The sequence below is a fragment of the Crocodylus porosus genome, unplaced genomic scaffold (genome assembly GCF_001723895.1).
Source record: "Crocodylus porosus isolate Cpor-Errol unplaced genomic scaffold, CroPor_comp1, whole genome shotgun sequence".
NCBI lineage: Eukaryota > Metazoa > Chordata > Crocodylia > Crocodylidae > Crocodylus > Crocodylus porosus.
In genome coordinates this window covers 61,944,581-61,969,867 of record NW_017728907.1, presented here as the reverse complement: position 1 = coordinate 61,969,867, position 25,287 = coordinate 61,944,581, and the positions used below count along the sequence as shown (strand labels likewise).

The following is a 25,287-nucleotide window of genomic DNA, read 5'->3' as shown; positions in this document are numbered from 1 at the left end:
AACTGTCTTCTGTGATGCAAGATTACTGCACCTCTCTATCAGAACTTCTGAGCTTGGCCTAAAGAAACCTATTGTAGAAATTATACCCCCACACAGCCATTGACCTTTGTCCAGTGGAAGTTCTTGTACATGAAACAACAATAACAACACACTCTAGCATACATATATTCTGGTTTTAGTGTTGAAAACTTGGTTGCAGAGTCAAAAACATATTTTGGGTCCTAGTGGTACCGTGATGCAACAGTTAAAAACCATGTAGACAGAAAATGGTAACCTGCATTCGCTCCTTTTCTAAAAATTTTTCTTTTACAATTTATTTCATTATCTATTCTAAATACTGTAATTCACGTTGCCTGGGTAATTTACCAACATATGTTTTTTCACGTGTGGAAACAAGGAAAAGAATGGACAACACTAATTTAGCTTGGCAAGAAAGCAAAGATATAGGTGAACAGACAGGAATTTACCAAGATTTCTATTTAAAACCAGACATAAAACACCCCAAGGTACACTAATATATCGGTTGCATATTGGATCAGCACTGATAAAAGGAAAATTAACATTATCAGCAATTGGGTTTTTTTGGCTGGTATAGCCAATGTCACCAATAAATGCTGTGTGTATGCGCACAGCTACAGCATGCACACGGCCACGAATGCAGCCTGGCAGTTTGGAGAACAGCATCCAGCCAGTAAGTCTGTGGGAGTGGGGGGAAGGGGCATGGGGAACAAATCCAGGGCCTCATGGTGAGGGAGGGAGTGGTGGGACAGTTGCTGCCCAGCCAGGGCGGTGAATGCAACCCCTCCGAGAATGAGACAGAGCCACAGGTGGTATGTGCCCCTGTGTATCTGTGTGCGGGGCAAGGACAGGCTGCCCACTGCAGGCTCGGGGCCAGAGACTGTGCCAGCCTCTTCTGAGCAGGGGGGATGGGCCGGGGCTGCGCTCAGAGGGGGCAGGGTGAGGAGTGGCAGTGCTGGGAGGAGTTGCTATGGGGTGGACTATAGCTACCCCAAGATTCCCCATAGCCACCTGTCCCAGCACCATTGCTGGCCATCCCAAGTGCAGGCCTGGCCCAGCCCCACTGCCAGGAAAATGCCAGCATAGGCTCTGGCCCTGAGCCTGCAGCAGGCTGCCTGCCCTTGCCCTGCGCACAAATCCAAAGAGCACATGACTCCCACAGGGGTGTGCACAGTGGCAAGGAGCCACCCCCCACCATCATGCCCTCCCAGATGAGCCATCCATGGCTCCATCCCACTCTTGGGGTAGCATTTAGCATCCTGGCAAGCAGCTCCTGCCCCACTCCCTCCCTCACTGTGGGGGCCTTGATCTCTTCCCCCCCCACAACATCCTGTCCCTGCCCCACACCCCTTCACCCCCACAGACTTTCTGGACAGACACTGGTCTCCAAGCTGCCAGGATGCATTCCTATAAATCAGTTATCGGATCAGTATCAGCTGACATGGCTGGTTAATAATTGGCTATTCATATCGGCCAAGAAAATCTTTATCAGTGCACCCCTAAAAACAATCTTATTAATGATTTTCACCTCTTGCACTGTGCACTTTGACTAACAGATTACTTTATTACCTGCAAAATGGAAACAGAATTTCATGTGTTTATCACAAACTAGAAACATTACTGTCTGCACTATATTTAAATATGTAAACTGATATACGTCACAATAACTTCACTAGCTTTTCCTCACTGCTTTTCATTCTTATTGAAACTAAAAGTCCAAGTCCTCTCATTTAAAAAAACAGCAGAACCTCTGCAGTTCTGCAGCAGAAGAGGTAAGGACAGGAAGAAAGGGGGGAAACAGAGCTGAAGGCAATGAATAATGTGGATCAATTACCTGAAAAATCTTTATGGGACACTCTTTGCAGCTCACAAAACCCTAACTATGCAATACCCATTCATACAGCTCATGGCTTAGTTGTGCATATGCCCAACTTCTTGTCTCTGTATTGGTGGAGTAGGACAAGGATATTTTACCTTCCAAATTCCAATATTGGTCTTATACACAACACTATTTTACTTATGGACTGACACTGAGGACTAGGATTGAACCAGAACACAATGATACAAGTGGTAATCGGTTCTAAAATATAAATAGAGTCAGGTGCAAAATGTCATTTTAGTAGGAGTCATTCTGAAGAAATGTAGTAAAAGTAGAAAATCATTTAAGTAGGTATGCATGATTATTACATTTAACCCTTAAATGTTTATCACATCCACATTTAAAAATAGATGTAATTTGGCTGGGGCCTCCCTCAATTTTTTCCATAATAGAAACATAAGATAGATAGATTAATATTTATTATCTATATTATTACTAGATCTGTAATAACCTATATGATTCTATAGATTAATATATCTCATAATATAAACATGATAAGATAGATTAGGATCATTTCCCCCACTAGACTGTTTTCATTATTCAAAATAAACAGCATAAACATTTGCATGAGCAAACAGTGAGGTATTTTTAAAAGCATACGATGAAAACGTATCACTTTTAGGATCCCAAAGGCATCTGCTTCCAATTCGCATGCTCTGTTCGTTTAGTTGTCCAATATGGATAATGACAATTATCTTGTACCTTGGTATCATGAGCTCTTTTACCCGAGCTTTAATTACCTACAAGAGGGAAACATGTTTAGATATACTATTCATAAATTATTTTTATGCTACAGGATCAGAAAGGTAACTGTAGAGACATAAAGTATGCATAGTATAGAGAGGTACAAGTACAAGAGATGTATAGAGATGTACAAGTACAGTATTAGTACTTGCAGAAACATCAGCAGTAACAACTTACATTGTGGTTTTGTAGCATCATCCCCAAACTATGATAGTCCCATGAGAAGTTAAATGTATGAGAGCACATTGTATCCAAGAAGAGAGCGTTTCCAATACACATGAAACATCACCTTCTTAAGAAATTAATGTTAGGAATGATACAAAATGGCAGACCCTTCTAGCAAATTTCTCTAGCAAAAATGGCTTCTCACTCAACAGATTATCTCCTTTTAGTTATCCCAAATAATAGCTGTTGATTAAAGGCAAAAAAATGAGGTTTTATGGGGGTTTCTAAAATTCCTGGTGACAAAACCAAACTAGCTAAACCAGGGCCCCTTTATCCAGCCCCCGCTGCTGTCCCTGGGTCTAAGTTGACCTATGCATCATATGTGCCTCAGGGCAGAGCCAACTAACTCTGGGATCCACATCACATATCCTGGCCAGTCTGGGACACGTACCACGTACGGTGTCTGCTCCAGCTGGTGCAGGATGGGTGTCACATGCAGTGTGGTACCTGTTCCAGTCACTCCAGGATTTATGTCACATGCCCCGGCTAGTCTGGCTGCTTCTCAGGTGCTGCATGCAGTCCAGGTCCCGGAGCAGCTGGAACAGATGATATGTGCAGTGGATTTCGCATGCAGAGGGGAGGAGAGAATCCATGGACTTGATCTGGTCCATGGTGGCTGCCCTGCCATTCATCCAGCCTGTGAGGCCACATGACTTTGTCATCTCTGAGCTAAAAGAATGAGCTTCATACACAATTCTTAGTAAACTGATTGGTTTACTAGCTCCATTCAGTGCCACCTCCCTGACAATGTGTGTGTGTGTGTCACTTGGCAGAACCAATACAATCCATTTGCAGAGGTGTCACTATGCATTAATTTTCAATAGTACTGGCAGTTTTGAATGTATTACTCATGATTATGCACAAACTGCATAGAGCCCAGCCTAACCTTTTCTTCCCAGATACTGAAGAGTTCAGAAAAGAATCTTTAAAACTGAGCATATATATGGATGTAAAGCATAAACCTAGACACAATGAACCTGGAACTCCACAATGTCACATACATGGTGATTTTGCAGTGTACCTTTGTGGGGTTTATGCTGATAAGCTTAGTACAAAATCCAACTCTAAAGCTTATACACAAAATAAAGTCATTTATGTGTTACAGCTGTCATGTCAGTTTGTAATACAGAAATGGCTCCACGTGGAAGATCCCTGAGAGCTTTGCATGTTCAGAAATGAGGGAGGAGGTCTGCAGAAATGCAGGGGAGTCAGAGCAAAACTGAAATACTATCCTGGAAGATATGGTGAATCATTTAAAAAAAATTGACAATAAATTAATATTGCTTAGAACAGAAGTAGCAGCAGCAGGACAATATAAATATTTTCATTCATTCGTAAGCAAACAGGGACTCTATACAAACAGTGGAAGTACCAAGGTTTCATCTCAGTTAAAAGAAGTTGCCACATACTTGCTGCCTCAGTGGCTCTGACTATATAAACTCACAGAGGTATGCAGTCCTCCACATCCCAACACAGTCTTCACAACATATATTTTTCCTTTTCATTATATACTTATGCTGCTGATTATTGCAAAACTTCTCATTTCTGAATGGTGGTCTACGCATTAAATTAAATTTTGAAGTATATTTTTGTGGCTCCTAGTATTTATTTCCTGCACCTTTTAATACAAAAAGAAGTAAATTGCTATTGCTCTCCTGTTACTAAGCAGAAGCTAAGTGCATGCCTGGATGAACTTGTGATATCTAATATAATTTGTTTAAGAGCTAATCATAATGAAATAAATACAAGTTATGATCCAGAGAACATGGCTGATTCATCTCCAGTATTTTCACTGGCAGCAATGAAATGGAAAAAAAACATTTCTGGAGCATTTAATAAAATGTTAACAGGGATGGCTAATATAGGGGGAATGAAGGCATTTTCTCCTTTGTGAACAGATCCAATAAATAATTAGTTAATTCAGCTAAAAAAGGATAGCTCAGCAATTCTGCATTTGTATATACTTCTATGGTATTTATTGGTTATTGCTTCAGTTTACTTCATTTTCAGAGCACAGATATAAATAAAAGGTTTTAATGTTCAAAACTTAAGCAACAGACTTTTTATTGTCTTGGATTTGTGTGTATCATGTGAACTAACAGATTAAGTTACAAAACATGACTATCTTACTTAAAAAAGAAAATGAATTTTTAACTATTTTAAGTATCAATTAAATTGAAGCAAACTAAGGGCATTACCTCTGCATGACAGCATCTACGCAAGGGTTTAATATGATTTAACTTCATGCTTCTGATGCATTTGAACCTTTCTGAGATGTCCAATGTGGCTAACACTGCTAACTGCATCTCCCCACTGGCACCAACACTGTAATCTTCTGGGGCAGGTGGAGGGGGAGATGACATAAAAGTTAATGCAGTCAGAGATGGGCTACCTTTTCTGTGTAAATTTTCTGAAACAGAGGGAGGAGGAAGTATAAGCCCTTGATCTGTCTGTTTCTGCTCACCACCTTCCTAGGCACTTTCCCCTCCACAGTACACATGGCTTACCAGAGAGGGTGGGGGATGCGGTTCATGAAAGTCTTCTCCATGCTTGGATCTGATAAAGTGGGGAGCAATCTGACTCGCCGTCTACCCATAAGCTTCATTTTACTTACAAATCACATTTATACCTCAGAGATGGTTTTTGTCATTTGTCTGCATAACTCCGCTTCATATTTTTCTTCTTGAAGATAACTAGTCAACACGTCCTTCAAAATATTATTCACCGTACCCACAGGAAAACGTCTTGTAGGACCTGATGCACAAAGACATTTTATGTGCCTTAACTGTAAGTCTACATTGAGAATAATGGCATATGCATTGGAATGAAAATGATCAACAAGAGAGTGTTTGAAAAGTACAATACAGTGGAAGCCAAGCTTTTGGCAACTGCGTCCTCCTTGAGTACCGAACCGGTCCCCTTTCCCTGCTTTACCTGCTGCTTTGCTTTTTGCTTCCTGCCCTGTGCTCCCCACCTGATTTCCTGCTCTCTTTCTGCTCCCTTCCTGATCTGCCACTGTATTGCTTTTCCCCTCCTCCATCTGCCACGTGCCCCACACACAGCTATGCATAGCACTTGTGCCACAGGTTAGCCACCCTTGGTATAGCTTCTCTTCTTCTCTTGATTTATGGAGACTCAAATTCAAATGCCAGGTTGGGTTATAAATGAAAATTAGCATTATGATTCATACTTGTGGTGACTATAATACTAACATGCCAATTTGGCAGGATTTAGACAAGACCCAGGATTGAAATAGTAGGGATACTGAAAATCCAGAATGGGGTGGGCTTTGTTGAATTTTATGGCTAGTTCAAACAGTGCTATATAGTATTTAATTCCAAGAATATACATTTCTCACAAATTGGGAAAGACAATGATTTTTTAAACTAGAAAATAAAGCATCTTTTAATTTAGATTTTGGTTTTTTTAAACTGCAATAACTAGTGTGCCTCATGTTTGTAATAGATGTATTTGAAGTACAAGACAAGGCTTGTAGCGCTTCGGGAATTTTTAATTAAATTCTTCCTCTAGTCTTATTTTCCAGAAAGGCAGGGGCAGTACCAGGGGCCCAAAAATGGGGCTCTCTGGGCCAGATTTGGCCCACGGACCATATCTTTAACACCCCTGATCTGGTCTGATCTCCTAAACAGCCACAGGCTGCCAAATTTCAACCAGTTATCCAAGTCTGGACCTTTTCCTCTCAGGGAGGAACAGAGGAGGAAGCATTCATTACCTAGTTGGTAAGTGTTCTCCATCTGAACCACAGGATGAGAAAAATCATCATGATGGCCAGGTTCATCCACATAAGACACTGTACTCATGGAGCTGAAGATAATGTAAAAAAAGTAAATAGATAAAACTAGTGCATACAGAAATCTATATTAATTAATAAGACTGCATTAATGGACTCGATTTCAATGGAAGATTTCTGTCTAAGAAAACCCTTCTACTATGTTTATACTTGCCTGTAAAAATGAGATCAATGAAGAATCTCTTTCCACGGGTCATTCATTACCTGATAAAGAAAGATGCTGCCCTCCAGTGGAATACGACAACAAAATAACCGAATCGGTGTGTGCACAGAATATATTTACAAGGAAGAACAGATGAATAATTTCAATGGGCATACATATTTCTCCAAATCCTACTTGCAGCTTCTGTTTTTTAAATTAAAATGCCTTCAAGAAAAAAAAGTATTTTAAAATTTGCTGGCTGTGCTGATAGGAGTAGAATGAAACAAAAAATGACTTCTTTAAAAAAAAATACTGTATTTACCTGAATCCAAGATGGCTTTGAATTTAAGACAATCCTCCAATAAGTAGATTCTATACATGGAAAATTTATAAATCTGTTATAATATTCTATGTATAAAATCTAATTATTGGAGGGGGGTCTTAAATTTGTCCCTGCCACTGCTGCAGCAAGATAAGCATTGGCAGGGGGTTAGGTGAGCAGGCAGTGGGGGGACAGGAAGCAGGGGAGTCAAGTGGCCCATCCCCCATCTCCTACCTGCCCCCCAAGTGCCTGTCTGCCCCAGCTCCTGCTGCCCACACAATGACTGCACCCCCTGGCATCTGCCTACCTCACCACCTCTGTCTCTGCAATTACTGCTTACCCTCCAGCTCTGGCCCAGGATACAGAAGCACATGTTCACTCTGGCCATGGCCTGGTCCGACAGCAGGAGTTGCGGTGACACCTCTAGCCTCAGAGCTGAAGCCATGGCCAGAGCTGCCACGACCACCACTGTGTGGCTTGCTGCCAGCCAGAGCGACCATGCTCCATGCCCCAGGTCCCAGTGGAGCTAGAGCTGGAGTTGCAAAGGGTAAGTGGTGGCAGTGAGTGAAGTGGCCTGTCCTCTTTCCCCTACTGCCTGCCCTGCCTACCAGTTATGCGCGCCCCCCCTGCCAAACTCCTGCCTCTGGTGCCTGTGTACCCCAGCCCCGGACACAGAGTAGCAATAAAATTCAAAAGATGGTTTGTATCTTCCTGGCTTGATCCCAGGTCATCCAGCACCTTGCTAATCCAGCGGTTCTCAAGCAGGGCAGTGGTGCTGCGGCATGGGCCCTGCCACCACGGGTGTTGCAGCCGGGTGAAACTGCCCTGCGTGCCATGTGGGGAGCCAGACTGGGAAGCGGTGGCAGTAGGAGATAAACGTAATGCAGGCAGCAGCATCTGCTCCTGCCCAGCCCGTCTCCACACGCTCCTCTTGGAAACATGGGACGGTTCCAACTGGCAGCGGTGTGGCAGTCTGGGAAACCACAGGCACATTTCCAGCACCCGCCGACCGCCAAGCGAAACTATACTACGCGCCTGTTTCTGGGAAGAACGTGGGATCGGGCTGGGAAAGGCTGTGGCAGGAACAGATTGCTGCATTAGTTTTACCCAACAAGTGTAACAAAGGTTGAGAACCACCGCACTATTTGTGTCTTTAGGAACAAGACCTGAGGCTAAGCATGGACTTTAACCCACCACCAACCACAATTTTTTCAAGTAATCCCAAAAGCAATTGTGATTTAGTCAACATTTACTTCACTTATCGCTCTAGATTCAGATTAATATGGCCCCAAACGGATTAGGAGTTCTTTTCATCTAGTGAAATTGCCATGATGGAAAAAAGAAACCAAACCCATTTGTCATCTGAACTAGAGAACCACCGGCCCCCTGGTACCAGGGAGGCTTCTCTGCGCGCTGCATCTGTCACCCGCCGGGCCCGCACCGGCCTAACCCGAGAGAGAAGACGGCAGGTACTCACTCCTTGTTTCTTCCCAAGACATCTTTCGCTTTGACTTCGTGGCTGCTTAGCGAGGAGACGCTGCCTTGCTTCTTCAAGAGGCGAGCTGCCTTCTCCTTCGCTAGGTCCGACATGTCTGTTAGATCCGAGGAGGCAACATGCGGAGCCCTGGAGACAGGGGCAGAACCGGGGGCTACATCTTAGTAAATCAAGCGGGTGAAGGCAGGTGACCTATGGACCAGGGGGAGGATTTTACACCTTAAGGAGGCGGTGGCCGCACCACTCAGGGCGCTGTATCCCTGGGGCTGCTCGGGGACCCGCTCCCTGGCACATCACCCCGCACCCCCGGGCGCTCAGCCCGGCTCCCCGCGGCTCACCTGGGCCGGGCCCGGCAGGGCAGAGCCGGGCTGGCCGCAGGTTTCTAGGGTTACGGCCAAACACCGCCCTCGGCTGCGGGGCGGGACTGCACCGCCCTCATCGCGGCGCAGCCGGAGACGCCGGGGGGCGCCCGCCCGCACAGCTGCGTGCGCAGCGCCAAGGAAACGAGCCGCTTGGAGGGGCCGGGGGGCGGGGCCTAAGGGTGCGTAACGCACCTTTACTCGAGTAGGGCCGGGCCCTGCGGCGCGGCGCGGCGCGGGAACGTGTGTCCATGGCGAAACGCGCGGCCGCGCTGGCATAACGGCGGCGGGGCGCGTTTGAGCTAAAACGTATCCGAGGTGTTTCAGTTCAGGAGCGCGCAGCGGCCCCAGGCCCTCGCGCCAGGGTGATCGTCGCCGGGATGGGGCTGGAGGTGGCCCAAGGGTGCGTCTACACCTCCACTTCAGGTAACACGCTTTAAATCTGGCTCCAGGCATTTGTCCACGTTTGCCGGGCATTTTTAAAAGAACCTGCTGCTGCAGTGCACACACGTGTATCAACGGCAAATTACATGTCTAAAACGCACTAAAGGTGTTTTAGTTTAAAAGCGCGCTGCCGCCATTTTCTCAGCGCCGGCGAGCATTTTGCTGTTTATACGAACGCATAAGACACAGCGCTGGGCACGTCAGCTCTGGTGTGGAGCAGACTTGATTAACTGACTCTGCTCCAATACATTTACGCGGATGCACCATATGCCTGTAAGCACCCTCCGTTGTGAGGTACTAGAAAAATGCGCAATAGCCTGGTTTAATGCGCATTAACTGAAGTATGCACTTTTAAAGTGATGCTTAACGCGCATTAACTTATGTTAATGTGCATTAAAGCGCATGTGTATAGATGTGCTCTAAGAGACCAATCCCTGTTCCACAGACCTGTCAACAGGAGATGCAGGTCTTTTCTTAGGACAGAGCAGGCTAGGATGCCTCTTTTCTTTCCTCTCCTCTGTTCTCTACTTTGAGGGCAAGATGCTTTACCTCAAAAGGTGCTGCAACCGTTGGAGTCTGGCAGCAGTCAGCTTCTCTTGGTTCTTGATGTGGGCATCTGTTTTCCTGAGGTCTGCTTTCAGTGTGTCCTTGTAACATTTCCTCTGGCCACAGCAAGATTAAATTTCCTATCACTCAGTTTAAGAGCCGAGCAAAAACGAGGCTACCGTTACTGCCATGTGCTTTTGTTTGCCGTATTGTATCTTATGGCTAAAAACACAACTGACTAGGCACAGCTCCAAAGGAGTTGTCATCGTAATGGCTGCAGGACTAATGAGACATGCACACCTTTCAGAAGCACAAGAGAAAAATCGAGCTTTCTTGAGCATTTTGGCAGAGCACGTGATGCGTCACTGAAAGTTATTTCTGTACCTGAGTTAATGCTCACCTGGATTAACGTTTCTACACCTGAAGTAATGTTTTTGGCTAGATTTAAAAGCAATCTGCAGGGCTGTGAGGTAGGAGCCACCTTACCAAGAGCAGCCATCAGACAGCTGCAGTTCAGAAGAAAGGCTGACTTGATTCGTGGAACATCAAGATGATTAAAAACGATAGAGGGGTTTTAACAGCTGTGGAATAATAGTTTAGAAGGAATCAGGTAGATTATAAATGATCCATGCGGTCAGCCAGCTCCCTCATTGCTGCCTGACCAGAAATGCCGCCGCCTGCCAGGCACTTGGTGTTAAATTTCGGGTGGAGCAGGAATCTGCAAGGGGGCAGGGGGAGGCAGCAGGGGGGTAACTGCACCTTCCTGGATCGACGCCTGCTCAGCTATGCTATCCATGCCTCTCAACAAACCACCCCCTCTGATTCCATGCAAGTCCCTGTCCCACATCCTGGCTCTGGCTCCTGCAGCGATGCTTGCTTTCCTGTGAGTAGGTGAGCTTCGCATGGAGGCCTGGACTCTGGACAGACAAGGAGAATGATATAGGGGCAGCATAGGACACAAAGGCAGTGCATTTTGTAGCTGGCATAACCATTACCGAGAAGCCTAGGGCAGTGCAAGGGAGCAGCAGGGAAATGAAATGGGGATGGAGAGGAAGGTTAAAAAATTACAAAGAAAATTAGCGGCTCAAAGCCTTGGTTAATGTAGAGCCCAGTGTCTCAAGGCCTTTGCCTGTGGGGAGCAGCCCAGCACAAACCAGCAATAAGGAATTAAAGCAACCAAGATGTGCATGCTGCCTCCTCAGTAAACATGGCAATATCACACATACGTACACTGGGCCCTTATAGGTGTTATGGGCCACTTCGGGAAAATAGCAGAGATCTCTAATTAAGGAGAAACCTTTAGCTATGAAAAATGGGAAAGAGTGACCAAAAATCCTAAATATTCAAAGATAACCTTACAAAATATTCTAATGAGCTTTAAGTGTGTGGAAAGACTGATTAAGAAGTATGTTATTCTTTTACTGAGATTGATAGAAAGGGACAAAATTATTATATGGCGTGCAACATTTCTTAAAGGACCGACCCATTTTTGACTATTTGTAACATCTACACTTAAATTATTTCATTTGCGCACACTCAGAAAATTTGTTTCGCAGAATGTGCTATAAAATTTTGAGGAAGTTATACTGTATTTTTCATGCATAACAGGATTTAGTGCCTCCTGTAATGTATAGTATTTCACCTTCTACTGTGAAACTACGAACCCTTACCAGTTTCTACCTCCATAAGACAACCACAGCAGCCTTTCTGAATAAAAGTTACATGCATATTAATGATGCATACTTGCCTACAACTCAAATCAAGTCTAAATAAATGCAAGGTAAAAACTGAATATTTCTAAATGGTATATCATTTCTATTTAGAAGCAAATATTACCAAAAACTCTACACAACACCAGCTACATATTGAAAAAACAGGGCAGGACTATGTCATTCTTCAGTATTATAAACAGATCTTGTCATTCTTCAGTATTATAAACAAGGAAAAGGGACTAAAATAAATATATATATGTACCTGGTAGACAGACCATTATTTTCAGTTTCAAGGAAGAAAGATGATTAGTTCCAATCCCCTATCACATGTCCAAATGTGTAATTGCAATAGAAATGCTACTCTTGAATACAAAACTGATCCGAAAAAGATAACAAAAAAGCATATTTTCATGTTTTCATTTATTTTCAAGAAAAAAATCCTCACATTTAAATTACAACGTAATCAGATATTTCATTTCATTCTTATGTATAGAATTAATAAACTTTGTTCAGAAGTGGGGATTTATTTGCTGTAATATTATGTATGGTAAATAATTGCATATTCAGGATTTTGTGAAATGGGTGTTTGGGAAAAAAAACCATGAAAGAAAAACATTTATAAAAAACATTATTTACAAAAATGATATCCACATATTTGTATCCTAATCTATAAGGCAAGTAACATTTAAAATATGTTTTCATGATTATCTTCAACAAATCAGTACAAAACATTCATATTACCAGTGGTCAATACAAAGTTTTGCTGCTGTATTTCATATGCAGCAAACCTTTGCACCTTTTGCAATTTTTCTCTGAGAACATTAGATAAGCAGCAAAGTTTTCATCACAGACTAAGCAGTAACTAGGGCATCATAGACTAAAGGTATAGTATATTTCATTGCATGTGTAGGCTAAAAAGGCCAGACATTAAACTTTTTAACTTAAATCTTAAAAATATACTTGTGTATCTTAATCCACAAATATTTATAAATACTTTATACACAAAGTATTTTTTTTTAAATGATATAGTTTAATATAGGGCAATATCCTGGGAATTCCAATCTACTTCTGTTGTTTAGCTTGGAGATTATGGGCATTATAACAACATAAGACATAGGGCCTATGCCCATAAATATTTCCACATATGGTTAAAGTTTAGTCATGTGTTAAATTCCATTGACAAATCCAGAAACATTTGCACAACTGGGGCTTTGCATCTTAAATTTAATAATTTGACTCAATGTACCCCCCTCTCCCCGTGACAACAAACATTTAGATAGAATTTCTTTGACCTAAAGTAAAGGCATGTTCTTCATCTTTCAAAATTCCTGAACTTTACATAAGACACCCGTATTATGTTCATTTTCTTAGGTATCCGGGGAGGCGGGGGGAAGAAAGGGGGGAGAAAGGCATGGTTTTAAAATACTGCATATTTCAATTAAGAATTAAACTGCAGTATCTCTTTTATACATCAGTCAAATTTCAATCAGGAGAATAATGTTAATCTAACTCCTCCATTAAAGTTGATTCGATCACATACTGCTTGGCCTGTAGTGAAGTCCTGCTTATATGTAAACCTTTGAACAACATCACCACATTAACACTTGCAATTTTCAAGCAAAAACTGTTTAGCAGCAATATCTGCACTCCCACCAAAGATAAAAGTGGCGGTCACACAAGGAGAGTTCCCTTGCCTTACATTTTTAAAGCAAAAAAAAAAAAAAGTCAATCTCCATAAGATTTATTTTCCTAGGAAGCTTGAAAACAAACAAGAATTTTGGCTAAGGAATAGTCTTTTTGAGACAGCAGTATCCTTATGCAAATATACCAATTATTTGGATATCACCTCTTTCTGTCAGGGAAAGCTTTAAAATGGAGATTTTAAAAAAGTGTGTGTGTTACAATGCCCATTACAACAAAAGAATGGGAGAAGGAATTCTGTATTCTGGTTTCCCCAAGTCTACATTTGAGTGTGGCAGTATTTTGTACTCTATTTAGAAAAATGTCAAGCTATTCAGAGTTCCCCTGTACATGCAGAATTGTGACATACTTGTCCATGAAGCGCACATACGCATAGAGACTGCACCTCCATGTCAAGTTGCTGTAAAACTGAGGAACAAAATTCAGATGAAAAGTCTGAAAACCAACATCACATTTTTATATTACATTGTAAACTTCTACTAAAAGATATTTAGAATGTCCTTATCAGGTTGCTTAAAAATATTACACCTTTGATTGTAATCCAGCCATTTTAAAATGCCTGATATAAAAATGATCCAGTGATTGTTTATGCTATGCTCCTGCTGGAAGAATCTCAGAAAGCACCATTAAAGCATTCACACAGGATCATTTCACCAGTGACTGCTTTTGTGCAGCTCTTCAAAATTAGCACTACAATTAAACATAATGCCATGACCATTTGGTTTTATTTTGTCCAGAATTACACTTAATAAACATGAAGGTATTTTTCACTTTCAAGGGCAACACTTAAGGGACTTGAGCCTGTCCTTTACTTTTGTGTATTCACATGATTGCAAGTACAATTAATTGCAACCCCAGTGATATTACACTGGAGATGCTAAATAAATACCTAATTATTTATTTCTGCTCACTTTAATACAAACAAAGAGATAAATAGCTGGATCTTCATTGTCAAAAGTGCAGATAGATATAATTTCATAATTACATACTGTAATGGCATTCTTCCATGTCCGCTGTGCAGAGCAGACTGCAGGTATTACATCCTCCTATGCACAGAAAGCAACAGAAAAAAAAACCCAACCTAAATTCTCTCCTATAAAGGGGCTTTTCTTTTTGTCCTGTCTCTAGCAAACAGAAACAATATTTTGGTGAACTAGATTTTCAGCTTAACATTACAACACGTAATGACATTTTTTCCTGTCTATACTTTGGAATGTAACTGTAATAAGGTATACCTAAAACTGTCAGGCTGCAGATAAGAATAAATTAAAAAAAACCCCACTAATATTTCAGGAGTCTAGACTGCATACAGAAGACACCCATTTGTAACAAAAACCCCTTTCTATAAGGCTATGTGTGGCAAACATTTTGTACATCACATTATACTTGTTATATAAAGGGAAGTTAATTTAATTTAAGATGGATCTTTACAGCAAGAACCCTCGAAACAAAAAGCTGTACAATGAGGGAGTGATATTGAAGAAGAAAAATAAACACCAAATCTATCACTTTTATAAGGTAGTTTTTCATAATTTTGAATGATTTTAGATAGGTAATAAGAAATATGCCAAGGTGGAAAATTGGTCTAAAAAGTCCTATACAAAGAGAACCATAGATTATTTGAGAATTATGATACCACAGCCAAATTGTTTAGGCCTCAGCTTTGGCTTTCCCCAAAAGAATACTCTGATGATAAATGGTATTGGAGGGAGAGAAAAGAACAAAACACTACGATTCTTTCACCAAGAATAACACGATTAGTTCTTCATTACTTCATAGCAGCAGCTGGTTCTAAGCAGGCACCATTCTGATAAATGGTACTATAGTACACAGTGGCACATCTACACGTTCATTAATGCGCCATAGTTACTGTGCATTCACTTTTGTACTTGGCTAACCAACTACTAAATCAATGCACAGTAGTGCTGGTGCATGGGTTTTTAGTGACACTTACTGCACAGTAGCCTAATACTACTGAACAGTAGCATATTATATCATTGTTTTTGCCTGGCACGCTGCTGTGCATTGTTATTAGGCTACTGCACAGTTAGCATCTCGTGTGGCCGCTCCCACTATGTAGTGAACCAGAAAGAGCCCTTTTTGCTTTTTAGTGGCAGAAACATGTTCGCAATAGACAGAAGAAAAGTAAAAAAAAAAAAAAAAAAGTTAATCTCTTCTTTATTAAGATCTAAAGACCCATGTCTATGGCAATGCTGGAAGTAAAATTCCCTCTAAACTCAATGGGAATCTTGTACTGAAATTTTGCAATCCTGGGGTCTTAAAGAGCATATCAGAAACAACGGAGGAGAAAACTTGTGGAGAAAAGCAGTTGAGTGTATTGTTTTCAATAAAGGTCTATTTATACATACTATTTTATTTGTCAGGGGAAAAGGAATAGGCCCAAATTAAAAACATTTTGGGGAAAACTGAAAATCCAGACCTGTTTTTATTTGAATTTTGCTAATGACTACAATGTTCATAGTAGGCTGAACCAAAACACTCAATTCAAATACTGTTAAACTACTCCCAGATAAAATGACTTCAGTCCTCCTCTAGGCAAGATATTACATTTGCCCCCAACTTAAAGAATAGCTTGTATAAATTGAATGTTACTTAACTACAAAAAGCTAGGAGGATTTAGTTTTCTAACTTTATACTCATACATCTCTTTTTCTCCAGGGAACATGTGTATAAGAAGAAGAAAGCACTTGTATGAGACAGATCCATATCTTTACATGTTACAGTGGCTTGTGAGATGGCTTGTGGAGTATCTGAATTTTTTTGAATTTGCAAGGTAATGGCTCTGCTGCCAGGAAGAGGAAACTTATGCTATTAGCTAGTGCAGAAGTGTGAGTCAAGTGGTAGAATTATGTTATTGTAGTCTTCTATGTGGATGGTGCTCAACATTGGCCTCTGATACCTCTCATAAATGCTACCCATATATCCTGAGCTGTTAGCATCTACTTACACTCAAGTGGATGAGGAAAGGCACACACCAGAATCAAATATCAACATGAAACTAGTACATTTAAACTCTTCCTCCCCAAACAGCACCACTGGTGGAAGACTAAAAAACTTCACTAGTTGCCCCAAATGCATATTGAAAGGGACCTGCATGGTAAAGGAGCTGAACCTAGATGAGAATCTTTTTACCCCTTCCCCACAGTGAGACCCTGATAGGAACAGAAGAAATAATTCATTAATGTAGACTGAACTTTTCTGACAAAGGAATGTAGAAAATACGTAGAACAGAGAAGACCACTAGTAAGTGATACTAGAGAGAACCCTGTTTAACAATAATATATTGGAAAAGCTGCCCTATAACAATTTGCTGGTTTGAAAACTATCCCAGTTGAAGGGACACAGTCATCTCATAGGTACTGTGCTGTACTCTGCACAAATGGGGGCTGGGTTAACCAAGGGTAAGAGCAATCTGAAGGCTGGCTATCTTAAATCAGTTCCCAGCATGACCTATTCTGGGAGCCGGGAATCAAGCAGGCAGGCTTAGGGACACTGTGGCTATGTGTCTCCAACAGTGGCTGGGAAGGAATACCATGGTAGCTCTGCACCACTGGGAGATTCAGGTAGATTGGGCAATTTCTTCATTTGGCCACCGCAGCCATGTTTATGTTCCACTGGTGTTGCCCAAAGTAACAGGCTGTAGAGCCTGACAGAGTACATCAGAGATGCCAGGTGCACATTTACCCACTCTTTCTTTACTAAAACATACTTGCCAAATTTTTTTCTGAGGAAAGATGACTTGTAACTTGCCTCATAATTTTTGGTGCATTTTCACAGGCACGTTCTTCTTAGGGATTCTTGTGTAGGGCTCGGTTTGCTGTTCTCATACTCTGCATGCACACATCTGAACGTATGCATTCAAACACCAGATTTGCTGCCCATTTGATCTAAGCGTCACCTACAGCCTCACCATGCACATGTGTGCAAATGTACACTTACCCAAAGCCTACAAATTATTTAAGGATTCTGAAGTTAATAGATCCAGGGACTACACAAGTGCTAGACTAGATTACTTTGGACACTTGCATTCATTCTTGGCATTTCTGGGAACAGTCCTAACAGGACCTACCCACCTCTCATTCAAACAAATAAAAAAAAATCAGAGATACATTGAGCAGAACAGAGGCAGAAGAGCAGAGCTGAGTCTATGCAGTTCATTCTTGAATAGAATTGCCCTTCTGACATGGTAAACTGTTTCACTAGTTGTGATGGACACAATTCCAGATTTGACTAAATCAAGCATCAGTCAGTTCTGGATAAAAAGTTACAGTTACTTGACATACTTACTCTCCCCTATGGAAATACCTTGTGTTTCAGCCTTGCTACAATTCAGTCTTCGTAAGATATTTTTTACCACGAGGGTTTCCTTGAAAAGAACACAGCTTTTTTCATAAAAGATGGCAGTATTTACTACTTTTTACTTCTAAAATAGTGCTGCATATTGGTATAGAGGTACCTATGCATCCTACTTTTGTCTACTCATATTCAGTTCACATCAGGGAATGCATGCATTTTTACTTCAGTTACCAAGTTGTACATGTACAGCATGGACATGTAGTCCTTTCATGAATTTTTAGGGGGCCTTTTCCAGCATAAGTAGAACTAGTCTTTGTTTGGCAACATTATTTTAAAAAGCTGCCATAATTGTTGTTTACATTAAATTCTAAGGCTTCTCAAAATAAAGTGAGATGCATGTTACCTGCAATATTTGCATAAAAAAATCCAACACATTCTTTTCCAGAGTGCAATATGGACACACTCTTGAAGCAAGGATTGGTAAGTGATATACAGTATATTTTATGAACCAATTATGAAAAAACAAATTAATATTTTTCTTGTAGGCTGTTCATTTTAAATTACTTGCCATATATTTAATTCATATTTTCAGATAGATATAGCTTACACAGTACACAGAACCCTATTTCTAATCACTGAGGGGGGGAGGAGGGAAGGAAGAAATCAAACTATTGGATCAATATTCCCTTTTGAAATATTGTCATGTTCACTTCCAAATGCCAGGAAAACATGTGAATTTTCAAAATTTAATTGCACTTTATCCCGTACTCTTATATTTAATTTTTTGTGAACATGCACGAAAGTTGGTTATCAAGTACATTTCTGAATCAGTTTAATCTAGAAGTCTGTAAAGTTTAACATGTGCTCTAAAAATAACCCGTTTTCTGTATTTTTTAAGCACTCTGAAAAATCTGCTGCTAATAAGCACTTTTCAGCATATAGAGTTGATATACATGCCAGTAATTTTTTTTGTCTTGAAGTGATATTTGTAAGCCTTTTGCTGCCAACATCTGAGAGAGTAAAATAAGTAGTATCCCAACACTTGCAGGATATCCAACACCACAAGTAATGCATGGTTCTAGTTATCTGTGCACCTCAATATCGGAACAACTTCAGTATTTATTTTGAATAGTTTTTTTTTTTTTTTTAAACACATCAAGATTCTTTTATTTAAATGAGACAGAAACTGGCTTTTCATCTTCTCAGCCATCATGCCATGAATATCACAAATTCTACCACCATGTTGCCAGCAGTAGGCTATGACATATCAATTTTTACTAAAAAATAGTTTTTAAATTGTCCTTTACACAGAGCCATAGACAATCCAACTTCCCTCCAGGCTGAAGTGTTTGTATCTACAGCCCATCTTTCATTTGACAGTTTATACACAATGAGAAGTGCTTCTTATCTGAAGACTTTTCAAAGTACAAAGTGTAAAAGCAAAAGCTAGTCACCACAGCAGGCGTGAAAATTTGTGAAGTTAATACTCTCACATGCAAGAGTGAGAGAACTGAAGAGAACTGTCAAAACAAAAATACCGTGTTTTCTCATGAAGACCAGTGTATTCATCTATTAAACTGCACATTTTTAAGTTTTCAAAACTTAAATAATATTTCTCTAAAATAATATGCTATAAACAAGGCAAATTTTACATCTTGCATCCACACTAGAGACTCTTGACTTGCCATTCTGTTCCCAGGTCCACAGGAACAGTAAGCGTAGCCCTACGACACTAGGACTGGCTTTTCTGATCCTTGAGGAAATATTTAGAGCCAGAGTTTTAGCAACAGCCTCATGTTACATAGCCTTTTTTATTCTCATAGTGCATTTCCTCCAAGAAATTTTTTCCCCCCCCTCTAAGAACAGTCATTTTCTGATGCAAGATCTTCATGTACAAACGCATGTTTTGTGCAGGCAAAAAGGACAAACAGACCCAATTAACTGCTCAACTATGTAACTAGTCATCTCATTTCATGCATCAGCCCAAAGCTTTTTTGCTTAGCTTATATTACATTTCAAGCTTAAAAAAATATTACCAAATCAAAGTCATGGAACTAACAAGCTGTGCACTCAAGTGTACACAGGGTTGGTTGCACTTTAAAAATTGTCTACTAGTGCTACTGGCTTACTCCATTATAGGCACAGGAAATAGCCTTCAAACATTGAGACATTTGAACTGGCCATTGTAACCATTCAGGCTTTTTCCTCAAAGCAGAGATGTCCTGTGGCAAGACAAATTTAGGAGACCAAGTTTTATTTTTGCCTTTGCCACTGACTCACTTTTACCCAAGGCAAAACAAAACCTCAGTTTCCCCTCATGTGAAACAGAGATAAACCATTCGCCTACACAACACACTTCAAGATATGTGAATAAAAATGTCAAACGAGAGCTAAATATCAGGATTATCTTGCATTCTTTTTCCATATATTTGTGTTTTTGCCTGCTTAAATGATAAGATCTTTGGACAAGGAACTTCTTCTTACAAATCTATAAAGCATTCTGCATATTATTTATAGTTAAAAAATAGAGAGAAAAAGAAAAGTAGCCAAACAAGCCTACAGACGGGACTGCAAAACAGGAAACAGTTGTTGAAAAATATGCTATTTAATACAGTAACTTTAGATCTGCTCGGAGGCCTGTAGGCTCAAAGTCATCACTGAACGTCTTAAACTGCCTGCTTAGTTCATAATCTGCACATCTGTAAAGTGTCAGACTACTGGGGGAAAATCCAAGAGTCCAACACTTGTTTAATGGTAACTGGAATTTCTTACAGTTAATCTGCAGGGCATAGGAGTAAAAGGTCATTGTTGGAAAGATTTTTTGTTTTGTTATGACTTTAAAAAAGAAGTTTTTAAGTGAGATTCTTCTGTTTTGCCTTTTGAAGTAGAATAAGTCATAAACTTCAACATTTACTGAAATATTGTTTTGCAGTTACAGCTAAACATCTGAAGATAGAGCTTTTAATTTATCACTTTAAGACATACTAAGGACTGAAGAAAAAGTAGATCAGTTTGCAGGTTCTACTCAACCTTTTTTTTTTTTTTTTATGAGGCACCCCCTTTATAACAGCTATCTGTATTGTATTTAAATCTTATATATTGACAAAATGTAATCTACCTCTGTAAGCATTGTGCCATTCAACAGTACTACTATTAAATTTATATACCACAGTTTAAATTACATCCATTTCATGAATGGTAAAATGCTAAAACTCAGGTGTCTAACTGCCAAAATACAGCCTTACTGGAATGAGTACAATTTACAAATACAATAATTACATTTTAAAACCATTAACAATGTTACATCTAGAAGTAAATACTGTAAGACTGGTCAAAACAGTGTTTTCTGAGGAAAAAATGTTGAAAGTTGCTGACACTTCCAACAGAAAAATGTCTCAAGTGCAAGATTTAGTTCATTTTCCTTAAACTGTAAATAAAACCTGTTCGATATACAGCAGTCCTTGGTTATATGGATTTTCCATATACTTGCATATGCTTCCATTAGTTGTCAGCCAAGTATTTTCCTATAAACAGAATACGTTAAAACAACAGGTTACTAAGTATGTAATTTCTCCCATCAGTTTTGTTACTAGAGCCATAGTGAGCATGAACAGTGGTGCAGATCTCACACTAGTTCTACTTTGACATTGCTTCATTGGCTTCAATGGAATTACTCCAAATTTCACACTAGAAGTTGGAACAAATCTGCATTTCAGTTGTATTTTTGACCAGGCATCTGTCTATGCATTTATGAAATGCCAAATTAGCGTACAAAGGCACTTATTCTCTCAGTGCCAAGGGAAAGCTAAATGGAACAGATTACCTGCACCTCCTATTCTACCATACGGTCCAGAGTCAGATGGTACTATCCACAAAGAGGAGAAAGGAGGGAAGGGGGTCAGGCTCACTTAGAAATGCCTTTATTAAGTTCATATCTTGGGAAGACACTGCCAGCAAAATTCCTGTGGATCCCTTAATGATGCTTAAAGCACCTGCCTGGCTTATCGCTTAGTAGAGACTTGAGTGCTACCTGTAGCTTCAAGTCTTTTGGTAAAGCAATGATAGCTCTTTAATGTTTAATTTGTCATAGCCTGTGTACAGCTGAGTCAGCCATTTGAAAAAAACAGTGAGAACAGTGTTAAGTATGCTCCCAAAGGGCCGGATAAAAACTGATCACCTGGTAGACATAGTTTCTAACTGAGCAATGATCCAAGAAATCTTGATGAAGCTCTAAAACTCACTTAAAAACAGGTAATAATTTGACAATAATCCCATTTTTAGTATGAACCCTAGAGAGGAATTTCTTCATGTTCACTTTGATGAAAGGAAAAAAAGGGAATTTCTTAGTAAACCATAATAGGTATTTTGTAGAAGCAATTTTTATCAGAGCGCTATGTGTAACCAAAGTAAGCACCAAGGCCACCCGTTTTAGTAGAAATACCAACTACCCTCTTGCAAATATTTCCTTCCTGCAGAGGAGGGTGCGTGGCAGATGGCTAGTGCCTGGCACACTTCTTGGTATAGTCCAGAGAGTCGAGGAGAAGTTCATGAAATGCTTACCTGCTGCAAATCTCTTTTTAATGAGTGAAAACCGGTATCCTGCTCCAACAAGTTCAATGTCACAGCTGGACAGAGTGCTCCCTTCACTGGTAAACTGCACTACCAACGGGGAAGGTTTGCTTGGTCCTTCAGAGAGCTGGAATCTTGCCAGCAAAGAACCCACACCTTTGGATTAAAAATTCCAGAAGGAGATCATTACAAGAGAACAACACATGCTGCTTGTGAGATGGACTATAAACAGAGAATCCTAAATTGCAAGCAAATGCAATAGGAAATACTATTTGAAAGGGCCCATTGATACATTTGGTTCCCCAAGTTATATAAACGGCAAAAAGTACACTGTACAGCAACAGTACACACAAGCACACTGGTCTGCTCAAGACAGCCTGCCTCCTCGTGGGAAGCAGTACAACCATGGCTGTGCAGATGACTGCATTAATTTGGGAGTGAACTAATGGGCACTATCACTCGGCAGTGCCAACAACCCATCTCAAGGGCTGCTCGGAGATGTCTAGACTGCTTCCATCTTAGGAAGCAACCTGCTTGGAACAGTGCAGTGAAAATTTGCTGGATAAATGCAGCCTAAGTCACTGGGGGCCAATTTTTTTTTTTTTTGGCAGATGTGCCACAGATTAGCCAACAACCTTACAAATTAGCACGTCCTCTCCCCCCCATACCACTCTGATCCCCTTATCCTGTCCATTCTTCTGTTCTGCTTCCTGGCCTGTGTTCCCTGCCTGATATGCTACTATGATTTCTGCTTTCTACCCTGTGCTCCCTTCCCAATAGTGCTTTTGCCTTCCTGCCCTATCTGCCACTGTGCTGCCTGTCACCTCCCCAGTCTGTTTGCCTGACACACACACAGGCTGTCCAATACCACTTGTGGTACCCATGCCATGGGCTGATTACCCCAATCTAAAAGATATACTCAGCATATTTTCCACCTCACCTATATCATAGCACGTAGAAATCACATTCAAGTGTGAAAAATGTCTGTTATGTGGAAAGGCAGTCAGCTCAAGGTGTGACCTTGCAGACTGAAAGCAGCAATACGGGTATGCTGTATGGGGACCCTCTGTGGACAGAAGATTCTCTCCTTTAGAACTCACCTGACTTGTCTGATGAAATTAAAATCCAAGCCCACTACAAAGTTCCCTTTGTGCTGCAAGGATGACACTGAAAAAGGCCCCAGTTATCCTGATCCTATTCACATTTAACAATGCTAATTAGCTCCTGGACAATGAAATAATACTCTGGTACAGAGTTTCAGCAGGAATTGATTTGCTGATGCATGTGCACAGAGATGACAAGCCACTCAATGCCTGCAATTAAGCCATTTACAGTAAGAATTGACTGAGTGTAATTCTTACCTCCATTTTCTGATTTCTGAGAGATATCAGGGATCTTCCACAATATTCTTTGCTGCTCAGTATTCCTAAAAATAAAGGGACAGAAATGCATATGTAGGAGACGGAGGGGGGGGGGGGGTAGTGGAGGAGTCCTGAATAGTGACAGGTATGTGAAATAAGGAAACTCAAAAGCGTAACGGGCAGTTTCTGCTCTCTGGGCGGCAGCAGTGGATGTGACAGTTGTGGTGGCTGGACTGGTGTCAGCAGCCCTAGCAGCCATCATTTTTGCAATCCCCCAAAACTCAGCACCTGGGGCCAGTGTCCTGCTTGCCCAACCCTTGTTGTGCTACAAGAAACCTTCTTCTAATTCAGTCTCCTGAGCTTGTAGCTCACAAATTTTGCTTTTCTTTTGAAACTGTAGTGAACTCAGCATCTCTGGCACTCATGTGTTACCTGTTGAATTCATGTTGAATTAATCCAAATAATTAAATTTAAATTAAAATACTAACAACAAACCAGTGGTGTGGGACAGCAGATAGGGAGGGACCAGATTCTCTAGAGTTTTGAGCTGTATTCCCAGCTAGTTCAATGCTTTGCTCTGTGATGCCAAGCAAATCAAAGTCTCTGCACCTGATTTCCCAGCTATAACAGTACCTGCTTGTGAATGTGAAATGCTGTCAAATCTATGGATGAATATCAATGCCAAAGCACTGGTATGAGGACTACAGTGTAACTGCGTGAGACTGACCCTGCTTCTCAGGGTATCCTATGTGAACGATGGCTATGGAGAGAGCCCCTTCTCTACTGTTTACTTAAACAGCCCCAGTTAAAGTTACTAACACAGCACCTAACACAAGGGTCTGAGCTGGGGAAGACAGCAGTTCTGTACTGAAAGGCAATAGTGTTTGTGGGTACAGCACAGGGCTGAGAAACTCAGGGGACCAGGGTGCAACTCCCAGCTCTGCCACTGACCTGCTCTCACACATTAACTTTCCCAACCTGTGCCTCAGTTTCCTAGCAATCAGAGTGGTGTTTCACATCTTGTCTTGCTACAAACGCTGCCCCCCCACCAAATCCTTCTGCAGATTCTGATAGCCCTACTGATGTCTCCAGTGTCTCACCTGGAGGTTCATAAATAGCAGCATGCCCCTGTACCTATCCGGGATGAAACACTATTATAAGCAGGAAAGTGACAGAGATGGTAAATAATAGAGGACAGCTTTGTTATATTATAATTTCATACCAAACTGCAGGTGGAAGCACAGCTTGAAGTTTTGTTACTCCTCCATCTATGGGAACAAGGAACTGGACATTGTTCAGAGCTACTGGTGTAGTCATTGCTTCTGTATTATATTTGTAGTCGATGCGAAGATCAGTACTTGTAGATTCACACCGCCAGTTCACTGCAAGGTTTAATGGAGTAGACTGAATACCGTGGGCAGATACCTTACAAAATGACAGAAAAGGCATTAGTTCTCATGGGGGTGGAGGGAGAAATTTGCTTTTACACATATGATAATCTTTATTGGTGTTAGAGTTGGTAATTCCTTGCATGTTCAGAGTAAGTTTGTACAGCCAGTTTAGTGACACAGAAGGTAGCACCAGTGTAAAACTCCCTGTAATTCCTCTAAGCAGCAGTATATTTCACGTTATTTACTCTTCT

At 40.9% G+C, this 25,287-nt stretch overlaps 2 protein-coding genes across 3 annotated transcripts in view; both read right to left on the bottom strand.

Annotated features, from left to right (window-relative positions):
• Positions 1-1,559: 1,559 nt before the first annotated feature.
• TCTEX1D1 (Tctex1 domain containing 1) lies at positions 1,560-9,081 on the bottom strand. 2 transcript variants are annotated; one of them, XM_019531593.1, is made up of 5 exons: positions 8,975-9,081; positions 8,619-8,733; positions 6,600-6,691; positions 5,496-5,620; positions 1,560-2,637 (listed from the first exon to the last, which is right to left on the bottom strand). In XM_019531593.1, exons 2-5 carry the CDS (start codon positions 8,729-8,731, stop codon positions 2,434-2,436), a joined length of 534 nt encoding a protein of 177 aa, XP_019387138.1. In that variant the 5' UTR covers positions 8,732-8,733; positions 8,975-9,081; the 3' UTR covers positions 1,560-2,433. The 2 variants fall into 2 exon arrangements, with proteins under 2 accessions (XP_019387138.1, XP_019387136.1); XM_019531591.1 differs by lacking the exon at positions 8,975-9,081 and having other exon boundaries at positions 8,619-8,928.
• An 8,856-nt stretch (positions 9,082-17,937) lies between these two features.
• The window catches only part of SGIP1 (SH3 domain GRB2 like endophilin interacting protein 1), a 200,262-nt gene continuing 192,912 nt past the window's right edge, over positions 17,938-25,287 (bottom strand). The window contains exons 22-25 of the mRNA XM_019531590.1: positions 24,868-25,070; positions 23,646-23,710; positions 22,276-22,440; positions 17,938-21,239 (exon numbers count right to left, since the gene is read on the bottom strand). Of these exons, the coding sequence (XP_019387135.1) occupies positions 21,217-21,239; positions 22,276-22,440; positions 23,646-23,710; positions 24,868-25,070 (456 nt within the window). The 3' untranslated portion in view covers positions 17,938-21,216. The remainder of the gene's footprint in view (positions 21,240-22,275; positions 22,441-23,645; positions 23,711-24,867; positions 25,071-25,287) is intronic.

Bases quoted from the DNA above. Each gene is read 5' to 3' on its own strand.
- TCTEX1D1 (XM_019531593.1), bottom strand. From the start codon at position 8,731: ATGTCGGACCTAGCGAAGGAGAAGGCAGCTCGCCTCTTGAAGAAGCAA. The intron at 6,692-8,618 runs GTGAGTACCTGC...CATTATCTTCAG, and splicing joins GTCTTGGGAAGAAACAAGGA to CTCCATGAGTACAGTGTCTT. The intron at 5,621-6,599 runs GTAATGAATGCT...TTTGTGCATCAG, and splicing joins GGAGAACACTTACCAACTAG to GTCCTACAAGACGTTTTCCT.